The sequence below is a fragment of the Sesamum indicum genome, linkage group LG2, assembly GCF_026168435.1.
Source record: "Sesamum indicum cultivar Baizhima isolate 11 linkage group LG2, ASM2616843v1, whole genome shotgun sequence".
NCBI classification, from domain to species: domain Eukaryota; kingdom Viridiplantae; phylum Streptophyta; class Magnoliopsida; order Lamiales; family Pedaliaceae; genus Sesamum; species Sesamum indicum.
The window spans coordinates 11,885,007-11,896,510 of NC_142658.1; the positions used below are offsets into that span (position 1 = coordinate 11,885,007).

Below are 11,504 nucleotides of genomic sequence, written 5' to 3' on the forward strand. Positions count from 1 at the left end.
GGTATGAGAAGTAAAATTATCCCGAATAAACACACATTAATGACAATCAACATATAAATAAAAAAATTAAAACAAATAAATAACCTATGAATCAGTAACTTATAAAATTAAAAAAATTATTATTGTAGTCCGCTAAGTATGCCCATATTAATTTTAGTCCAATAATTATGTTCATATCCAGTAACTTATAAAATTTTTAAATTTTGGTTATCTGACAAATGTTTGGACAATTTTAATCCTGTGCAACTTTTAAAAAATATTTTTAGTCTATATACACTCATTTTGCATTTTATTGCTAATACCAGTAAAAAATGGTATTAGAGCCTAAGTCTATTGAAAAAATATTCAATTATATTATATTTAGATATTTTATCTACTAACGGGGGATACTTTTTAAGAGAATGGAACCGAATGAGAGTCGAGTTACAATAGAAAATATTTTCAGATTTTGAAAGATCTAAGATGGAACTTCTTTATAGAAATTCTACCAAGGAGAGAAGATTATTTCCAAACACTGAATGATGTTTTGAGTAACACCCAGGAGTATTCTTAGATCTTGGAAAGACAGAGAAATGATTCTGTCCTAGAAATTCTAGATAAGGGCACGGAGTGGGATTCTACTTTTATTAAGGAGGAACAAGCAGGATGGTGGAGAATTCACCAGATTCATGGGCTGCTACAAGGAAATATTGTGAAAGGCCTACAAGCAACCGAAGTCCATGGTAGAATACCAGCAAGGGGAAACGGAACGAAAAATTTCTATTACTAATACAGTTCTACAAATTATGATTATTATGATTAAAGGGACTGATAGGAAATAACTTGAACCGGATACCTCGAATATCTCATAAGATCTAACAGAAATTCAAAAGATAGTTCAAGACTAAGGACATAAGTTAATCCAAATACCTATAAAAATAGACACCTTGAGCCAAAAGGTGGATGAGATCCTTAAGATCCTTCTGATTTAAACAAAGATTTTACAGATCTGAAGACAGAAGTTACAGACCTAAAGAGAAACCAAAGGAAAAACCCTCAAACATCCAAATCCAGACAAGAGCAGATTAGGGACGCCCTTGGACCAGTATCCTTCCGACATCAAAAGTGAAAGGCAATGGAGATTCGAAAGCCCAAGACAAGAGACGATCTGATCATTGTAGCCATAAAATCCATAAAATAATAGAAGTAATGAGGGCGTATCGATTAGATTTACAGGAATTGGTTGAATCTTTTTCTTAGCTCGGGATTCTGGACTTAGTCAATATACAAACCAATGAGATCACTCTAGCACTACCACCAACGGAGGAAAGTATTCCAATGATCCTCCATAGGATCATCCAATGAGAGAGAGTATGAATTTCCACACCAATGTGACACTGATGTTTGTGGAAACCAGACTTAGAGAAAATCCAGGGAGGAATCCAAGGAGAGTGCCAGAAAATACACCTTGGGTGAGAACCATGTTCCAACCCTTCCATCCATATCACGCCGTGCTCAACCTGAATGTCATCGACTTTCGAAATACCGAGAAGTTGATAGATTAGCGGGTTGCAGCCATAAAGGTAGCAGCAAAGTAGCCTTGTCAGCTACAAAAGTTGTTCCAATTTTAAAAAGCGGCTACAAAATTTTAAGTCGATCGTTACAAAAACTATTACAGTAAAATATTTTTTTTTGTAGTGTATCAATTTTTGACTCATCGAACCTAGAGTCTCTTCTTCAGTAGACTGATTTTTTAGTAAGAAATCATGGTAAGATAAAAAGAGGTAAATTCAGGTTGATAATTAACTATCAAAGCATTAATAAAATGTTGGAATTTGATGATTATTATATTTCTAGTAGAGAGCAGTTAATTGATAGCATTAAAGGTGCGAAAGTATTTTTTAAATTCAATTGCAAATCTAGTTTTTACTAGATCAAGATGGAGAGTGAATCAAGGAAATTTATTGCATTCTCCACACTACAGGAAAAATATATCTAGAATGCTGCCAATTGGATTAGCCAATGCACCTCAAATATTTCAAAGAAAAATGAATAATCTTTTTTAAAAATTATTTTGAGTTCATGTTTGTCGACGTTAACGATATATTGATTGCATCTAAGAATATGAAAGATCGTATTAAATATTTTTAGATATTTTCTGATGCATGCCATAGAGAAAGATTACTGCTTTTCGAAAAAAAAAGCTACTATAGCTATCAATAAAATTGAATTTTTAAGAATTCTCATTGACGAAATAGGTATTGAGTTACAGGATCATATTCTGGAGAAAATCCGCGCAATTTTTCGTACATACTCATGGATGATAAGCATTTGTAGAGCTTTTGGGAGTTGTTAATTTTGTTAGTATCTTTATTAAGGATCTTGCGAAATATAAAAAAGATTTCTGACCACTTTTGAAGGAAAATGGAAAGTGTGAAGTTGAAGTGGGAAGAAATTCACACTCAAAGGTTTCATGACCTGAAACAAGTTTGCAGTAATTTGCCAAAGCTTGCCATACGACAAGACAAGGATGAATAGGTAGTCTACACAGAAGTCAATGGCTATAGATGAGTAGCAGTGCTCAAAAAAAGACTACTATAGGAGAAGAACCTTATAGATATACAGGAGGGCTATTCTCAGAACAACAAATCCAAGTCTGACACATTAATAAGAAGGAGTTCTCTGTGGTCCAGAAGGTTTTTAAGTAATGACCTTTATTTTTTCTTGCTAAAGAATTAACATTAAAAGTTGATAATATTAATGTTAAGGTTTTCTTGAAAAATAAATCAAAATCTAAAATTGAGAAAGCTCATATTATCAGATGGCAAATTGAGAAATCACGAAAATGTTCTTGCAGATTTCCTGATAAGAGATGGAGGCATTTGAAGCAAACTTCATCATATTGAGGCTCAGACACCTCAGAGAAAATCTTGAGGAGCTTGATAAGAAGTTTGCACGGTTAGCGGTGAATGCCCAAGTGACCGAAAATTCAAAGAAATGATCTTGACGTTGTCCAAATCGAGATAAGAAGTAGCATGGTTGCTTCAACCTTACTATGGAACAACCTACAAGAACCAATGCGAAAGGCATCGCCTTCGATGTTGACTCGCGAGTTGAGAGAGCAGAGCTCTAACCTACGTTTAAAGCACAGGACTCTAGACTTGTAGCGTCGGAGAGGTTAGCCTTAGGCCGATGACAGACACCTCTAAGGTAATACTAACGACTTGATAACTTCTTCTTCTTCTTGGCAGGTTTAGTAGAGAATGTTGGAAAAATTGATTTCTCGCAAAGGAGTAAACCCAAGTAAGACCTTAATCGAAACGTCTGCATATTATTACAGAGTTTGGATGTTAAAAAGGTTCAAAATGGAAGATGTCCCGGGAATGCTATGATTTTGGAGCTCTGGCTTCATTTTATACTATGTCACCAAGTTTTCTGAAATTTTAGAGTTTTCAGAATGAATTAGTGGGGCGGTCTATGATTCATGACAAAACAACCTCCACTTGAAAAGGGGAGATATTTTGGAGTTAACATTCATATCAACCACTCCAGAAACTGCAAGAAAAGGGTCTCATCCAGCATTCTATTTTATCAAGCTGCAAAGATCGGACATGGTAGTTTTCAATAGAATCCAAGCTGGCTTAGGAAAAGCTCCGTTGGTATTAACCATTAGTGAGGATGATATATCCACCAAAAGAGCTCGAAGTTTATGGATCTGTTTCACCAAGATGGATAACGTCAAGTATCCATTTAAAATATTTTCACACAAATAAATGGATCATTCCTGTTAAACTCCATGACTAAGATAAGCACCAAGTTCGCAGAAAGCATGTTCGAGAGAAAGAGAATGCTTATATGGGAGAACAAGCTGCTTGCAACCAAGGCTATGAGGATTAATTCATGCAACATGTTGTATGTTCACCAAGAGCATAACCACATATGCCCTTTATGTGAAAAACAAGAAAAACCCTTGTTCGGGACAAAAGTTTGATGTAACCTAAAAGAAACCTAAACCAAAACAGAACAAGGGTAAAAGAAAAGATTTTTACAAGACGAAGTAAAAGCTGCAGAATGTAGAAATTCAAAGGTGAGACTGTCGGCAAAATACAACAAAAGGCAACAATCAGCAAAGCAGGAAAGTCAGCAAGCAATCACAAAATCGACAAGGCCATCATGATGAACAGCTGGAAAGGATGCGGTGATGACAAATGCAATAACGACACTGAAAAAGACAAGAAAGGCGACGAATGCAATGACGTCATCAATAAATAAGTTTAAAGTCCGTGTTTGCAGTCCGCAGATGTCTACAAATAAAGAGGCAATGCAACAGATAGAGATTATTGAAAATTTTCTCCAACTCTTTAAAATATAACATTTTGGGTATTCCAGATCTTTGTAGTTTTAATTTTTAATTTTTTTGGGAATTTTCCAACGAGTATAATTCTGTATATGAGAGGCTAAATAATTATCTCCTCCTATAAAGGAAGAAGTATCCATATAATATTTTAAATTTTTTTTCAATAAAAAAATCTTCTATTCCACTTGTTTTTTCAAAAATTTTATTAACTCGAACACAAATTTTATTAATTCTTTGTTTTCGAGTGTCTTCTATACCCTCAGATAGAAAATGAAATAAAACTATGCTGTTTTGTTATTGAAAGAATCAAGTGCCTGCAAACCATCAGCTGCAGTTGCGTGGTTGGAGAAAATTCGTAAAACCAACAACTTGCGATACTTGAAAGCAAAATGGTTAAAACAAGATACGAATTTTAATGGACAAAATCTAAATAAAATTAAAAGTCAAAAGACTGAATCTAATATTGTTAAAGTGAAAATACAAAAAATAATATAAAACATAGATAGAGGACGGAAAAATTCTTTTCATGCCACCATTCCACAAGAAATCCCAAATTCACTATTTGGAGAATCATCCCGTATCCTATAATAAACATGGCCTACATTTATTTAGGTGCTGGATTAGAACTTATAAATCCCACTTGAATCAACGCTAAAGGATCAAAACCACATCATAATTAATTTGAAGCACAAAATGAAGATCATCAGCCACCACGTCAACGCCTAAAACTACAAGTCATATATATACTCCACAATTCATATACTTCGTACTATTCGAATACTTGCTTAATAGTTCACTCCGTTTTCTTATCGCTCTTGAGGCCAATGGATTGAGACACTGCCTCCTCAGCGGACTTCAATTTTTCAGCCACTTTCCCGGCAGCTTCCGCCACAACGTTACCGGTTCCGGGCTTGTAGTCGGAACGGATCAAATGAGTCACCTCCGCCTTCTCTTCAACGGCGTCTTTGTCGCGGCCCGCCGGCTTTCGGTAGTCCACCGTTTCCACGTTTATCTCCACCGCACCTTCGTCGTTAATCCTTTCAGTACCCTGCATGCGTTCGAAAACACATAAAAATACTCTGCATTTTTGTACATATACATATATAGATACAGTGAAATCGGCATAATATATACCCCATACATTTAAATTGTTTTTTTCTCCAGATGTTTCATACCTTTGAAGTATTCATGGAGTTGGGCAGATTGATTTCACTGAGAAGAAGAGTATGAGGTCTGGTTTGGTGTGCAAGTCAGGCAGTCTTGTATTATAAATAGTGTGTGGCGGAGTGGTGTTGGTTTATGTTGTGGAAATTTATGGAGGAGACACGTAACAGAGATGTTGATGAGTCATTCCTATATCTGTAGCTTACAGAAGACGGATTTATATAAGAATTAAATACAACTTGTCCCCTATAATATATAAAATGAGCAATTTTGAAAAAAGAACTAGCAAATCATTGCCTGCATTTTGAAAAATGAAGTAAATATTTGCTTCATTTTTCAAAATATAAGAAAAGTTTTGCTATTTTATTTTTCACATGATTTTTGTTCATTTCTCATATCAAAGGGAATAAATTGCATTATTTCCACGATCTCTGATTAAAACTTATTGGCATTCTAAACTCAAGATGCAGAGTAGGTCGGGTTGTAACCCAACTCAAGATCGAATTAAACCAATAAAAAGATGATCTTGTTCAGCCCAAGCTCCCTTGGTACTGGGTTGCTTTGGCCCAAGCCCACTTAGAACTGAACTGATCCTGGGCCGGTCCCAGGAATCAATACTTGGAACCAGCCCAACCCAGTGGGCCAAGATTATTTGGTCTTGGACAGGGTTTGTTGGGCCCTTTTTTTTTAAGTTTCATTATATATTCTTAACTATTATTTTTCTATATATAAATTTTTGTGTGACTTAATTTATTATTTACTTATTTCATAAGACAATTATAAATTTAACTAATTGTTTATAAGAAAACCTCAATATCAAAAAAATAAAACAAGCACATTTAGGCTAGATACTCTTATTGGAACTCACCATCCTCACTACATATTCCGATTGCATTGGACAAGGCTTATGATAATCATGTCTGTGAGACAATCACCTCTCACGCAGATCTAAGATACAATCATCGTATGCACGTGACTGCCGTGATTCCACAAGTCTGAGGACTACTACCATACTATTAGGGTCGGGGATTCGAGTCATACCATCCAAGCTTCCGAAGTTTCCATGTGATGATCCCCATGAGTCAGTGCAGTCAGTTGACCACCTTTTCAACTACCACTAAAATTGCATAGTCGTCCAACGTCTGTCGCCAATGAAATGCGGCAATCATCCAATGAATGCAGTTCTGAGAGGACTCTCGATGCCCAGTCTACTTGAAACATTTTAGACCAATCCTCAAAAGTTGATTTTATAGTCGCCACCCAATGCGCAACCCAACTATATGGGTCATTAAATGGTTTGTGGGCATTTATTGTGACGTCAAAGTAGTGCTTAACGTAATTGGTAAGCACTACACAAATATGTATCAGAGACGAATACTTACCATAATCACGGTACAACAGTTAAAATAAAGATTGATGGTCTTCAAAATCTCTAATCAACTGATTTTTTGGTCACTTATCGCTCTCACCTTGATACCATAGAATAGCCCGAATTGTTCCTCCACCTTGCAATGTTGCACGACCCTCGACAAGAGTTGATTGTAGAGTGGGCCGCCACGCCTCCACTCGCTTATCTGTGTTCCTCCAATGGCACAAGGAACAAGACCGATTTCCCCAATGCTTAAGTTCTTCTTCACAATTGAATTGGCAAATGACAGCCCGGGCCCTATCCCACAAGCTTTTAGGTAATCTATGTCGTGGTGGAGCGGCGGTCGAGCCTCTTCCCATTTATTTTTGGCATTGAGCCGGAGGATTTTTGGACTTGATTGGCATTCAGGAGGGACATATCCATCCCACATACCAGACTTGAGTCCTCCTCGGCCTGGCATGTTGCTCTGTCCAGCTAGTATGAATATGCTTTTGTCTTGTGAGACATTGCTGTCGGATGCATTTTTGGTGCTGATCACCAAAGTGGAGCAAGACAAAAGCACTAACAAAATTAAGGAAGACATGGCTTCCTTATGAAAAAGAGCATGAAAATGGAGGCTATTAATTATCCTTCCGATTTTGTATAAATAGATAATTATAGTCGACGTTTAAAAGGAGGTTTTCGTGAAAGACCTCTTCTATGCACCTATAAACATGGAGGAATAACTATTTTTCAATTGCTTCCTTATGTGCAGTTCCTTCAACTTGGGAAGTGTTGGAAAAATTTGTGGCCCAGGACCAAATGGTAGGCCCAACCACTTGGATAGCTCAAGTTCGGCCCAAGCCCACGTTACAACCCGACCCAAGTGCTGAAAAATAAAATCCTAACCTCTCTCATTCACTAATCGATCTCTCTCTTTCTCTACGCTGTTTCCATGGCTTTTTCTTGGGACTTTGTCACCGCCTCCTTCCTCCATTCTGCCTTCGAGGGCCGCCTTATAAATATGTTATCAATTCGTGGTTGTGGGCAACTTAGTGTATGCAAGAACTAAGTGTGAAAACCAAGGGCATTTGTGGCCAAAGTGCTTAGTGCCAAACTTGAGCAACCGTGGGTGTTTTCGACTGTCGATCTCTGTGATTGTGCGTAAAAGCCAAAACAATGGATCTGACTCTCTGAGCCTTTTTTGTGTTTAATTTTTACTGCTTTGATACTTGGTGTATTTTGATATGTAATATATAATCCGCTTGTAAATTTTGAGGGTTTGAAACTCATTGACTTGTAACCGTAAATGGGCCCTCCACCCAACAGGACGCATAATTGTGACGAGTCTTAAATTGTTGCCCATTGCTATAATAATTTTTTGATGGATGTTACCAAGATTTTTAGAATTATCACAAAAATCTATCACAAGATGTTGATAAACTTTCCCAGCGGTTGCTCAGTCACATATTTCATAGCAATTTTTAGATGGATTTTGCAATGGAAATGTGATATTACTTATTTACGATGGTACTGAATGTCTTTGGGATGTATGGCTCTTGAAATTGCAGGCTGTTGCAAAACTCTTCACAACATGCGATAAATTTGCCACAAGCTCTGATATGTCGTCGTTCCTCACATGATTTTGGGATGGATATCTCCACGGTCACTATTTTCATTCCAAATTTTAATGTTAAATTTGCAACTATGGTATTATCCCATTGCAATGTTTAAATGCCTGGCACAAAATTCATCCCAAAAGTGACGTTGATTTGTTTTGGTTAGACACTTCCCTTATATCCCTTGCATTTTCATAGGTATATTGAAAGTATCATTTCATTTGTATTCTATTCCTATATCATAAAACATATCCACAAACACTAGCTTTCTCTATATTTATTAACCACTGGATTGCTAGTTTTGTCCCCATTGAACAGTTCAGTTCATTTTATTCAGTTCATATTGTTTGAAATAAAGTTTGAGGTGCAAGTAATTGAAACCTTTTCTTTTGGCATGTAAATATATATTTAGGAAAATACATATGTATGTTTATGTGTGCATACTGTTCTTTTGAATGTGGGAGAAAATGTGTAGTTAATTAAATTATACTTTTTATGTACCTATGTTTCGGTAGTAGCATTAACAAAATTTCAGAAGTGGATATACAAGGAATATGATGATCCTCCTGCCTTGAGTATTAAGCTAACTTCTGTTGTAGTTAACACGATAATAAACTGGGGCGGTTACTAGAAAATCAACTAGGATGAAAGGATGGTGTATGATATTGTTGCGCCTAACTATTTGTCCTCATATGATAAGTCAGTAGGTCATAGCTTCATTCTACCAAATCTTGATGAGGCAGGCTCAAGTTCTTACTCTGGGAAGCATACGTTTGTAAAGTCTGCAGGTTATCTATTTTTTATGTTGTATGCACGATCGGCCAACCATTGTATGGTGGTCGAAAGATCAACTTCCAGTTGGCGATGGTTGTGAGGCTGGCTAACATCAAGTCCAATATAGTATGCCCCAAAAATAGTAAATGATGGTCATGTCTCAATTGATGGGTGAGTTCTCACCCCTTAATCAGACCTTTCTGTCATATTACTATAGTATGAAGAAGTTTAAAAGGGAATTAAGTTTAACAGTCATGAAGATTAACACATGCAAAAATGCCTACATGTTGTAGTGGAAGACATCCACAATATAAACAGTGTAGCACCCCCTTCGCTATAAGGACTATATCTACCCTAAACATCATACTTATAGTAAACCCTGTATTTATAAACATAAATGCACAAAATAATTTAATCCATATGTATACGTAACCCCAACGTCATAACAAGCGTAATCAACCTACAATATCATATATGCACGTCAAACACCACACGTAGTCCATCATAAGTAATCTCCACGCTTACGTTCTCTCTATACAACAAAATGTGATTTGTACTCTAACTGACAAAGAGGAGAAAACAGCATACTGGCCCGACTTGCCTGAGTATAGCGCGTAGACCTACTCTTCAACAGTCAGATGCCTCAAAGTCTATTCCTGAATGAAAATGTCAGCAGAGGGATGAGCCTGCCACTCAGTAAGTAAATAACCAGCCCTATCTATATATGCATGTCAAACACAGCCCAAACAAGATAGGTAGGCAACACGCATGGAATACAATCAATTAATTCCAACCTAATCAACTTTATTACACCACATGACTATCTCATAATAAGACAATAAATCAAACTCTATTTTTTCCTAGTTTGCTTACCAGAATGTGATATTATTTTTTCCGTCAACTCAATCTCACTGTTATATAAATTCAAGTGAATCCCCTTGACAGCCGGCTCATCAATCTCATTTTGCATCATAGCTCTTTCAGTTCGCATCATACCTCTTTTATTTCGCATCATAGCTCTTTTATATTGCAGCATCGCTCTTTTCATATCACATCTTTTTCATATCGCATCAATGCTCTTTTCATTTCATTTCTTTCTCATATCGCATTAAAGCTCTTTTCATTTCATTTCGCCTTATAGGCTTTTCAACACATCAAGGGGTATTCACACCACAATTATATTCAATTTCCGCTGCTCCCTCATTTCCACATATCACCATTCTTGTAAACAACTAGTAACATAAAACAATATATTAACATATTCTCATTTTCAGATATCCACAACACATCAAACAACAAACATAATATTTCAACGTATTTCCTTATTCCACGTACACAATACCGTCAATCAAATCAAATCATCCATCACTCATATACTTCAGATAAATCAATGTCAGCACAAACCACAAATTCATATAATAGTAATACCACAAATAAAGAGAACATATATAGATAATACCAATTATTTACTTACCTCGCCCTTACAACGCCTTTATCTATTCAATAGGTAGTGGTTCGGTCTTTTCACTTTACCCCCGTATCCTATAATGAGTTATTAAACCACATACAATTAACATATCGAGAATATCGTAACTTCTTTTAAATATAATATTAAATATTATTCGTACGATTTTCAATAATTCTTTAATACTCCACTTCTATCGAAATATAAATCTTCCTTCTAGTTCTTCTCAATAACTAGACACTATAGGCTTCATAAAAATATTTATAATTTATCAAGTAATTCATAGGAATTTATTTAACGAAACCCCTTATACATTTATAACTATCATTTTTAATAACATCCTTAAATTAAATTATCATTAAAACCTCATTCTTCCTCTTTAATAACATAATATTTCTAAAATATAACTTCAGAAATATTTCTATGAGTTTTCTGTCAATTTATCATTGCTATACAATTTAATTAAGTAATAATACATAGAATTACATATTTGGCTAATCATTCCGATGGAATTGTGTAAATTGGCTATAATAATATTTAAATCTAACAAATTTAATAATCTAATTAACCAACGATATCATTTTTATATCCGATTTAATATTTAATTCGACACTATTTTAAATAGCCAAAATCATAAAATATTACGGTTAAATGGTAGATCACTCAATATAATCAATATTTAATAAATAGACTATTGAATAATATAATTATATAAATTAATAGGAATTAAAATTAAAAATCTTACCTCCTCCGCGCGGTTGATGAAGCAGAAACAGGAAATTACAATTTGGTAACATT

The 11,504-nt window shown here is 35.4% G+C and overlaps 1 protein-coding gene, 1 long non-coding RNA gene and 1 pseudogene across 2 annotated transcripts; all 3 read right to left on the reverse strand.

Moving 5' to 3' along the window:
- Positions 1-4,767: 4,767 nt before the first annotated feature.
- LOC105155524 (uncharacterized) lies at positions 4,768-5,621 on the reverse strand. Its single transcript, XM_011071415.3, has 2 exons — positions 5,512-5,621; positions 4,768-5,384 (listed from the first exon to the last, which is right to left on the reverse strand). Exons 1-2 carry the CDS (start codon positions 5,524-5,526, stop codon positions 5,130-5,132), a joined length of 270 nt encoding a protein of 89 aa, XP_011069717.1. The 5' UTR covers positions 5,527-5,621; the 3' UTR covers positions 4,768-5,129.
- A 1,331-nt stretch (positions 5,622-6,952) lies between these two features.
- On the reverse strand, positions 6,953-7,452 carry LOC105155555 (putative carbohydrate esterase At4g34215 pseudogene; annotated as a pseudogene).
- A 2,174-nt stretch (positions 7,453-9,626) lies between these two features.
- LOC110013109 (uncharacterized) lies at positions 9,627-11,504 on the reverse strand. Its single transcript, XR_016064150.1, has 3 exons — positions 11,452-11,504; positions 10,716-10,783; positions 9,627-9,897 (listed from the first exon to the last, which is right to left on the reverse strand). It is a non-coding gene; the product is annotated as an uncharacterized LOC110013109 (long non-coding RNA).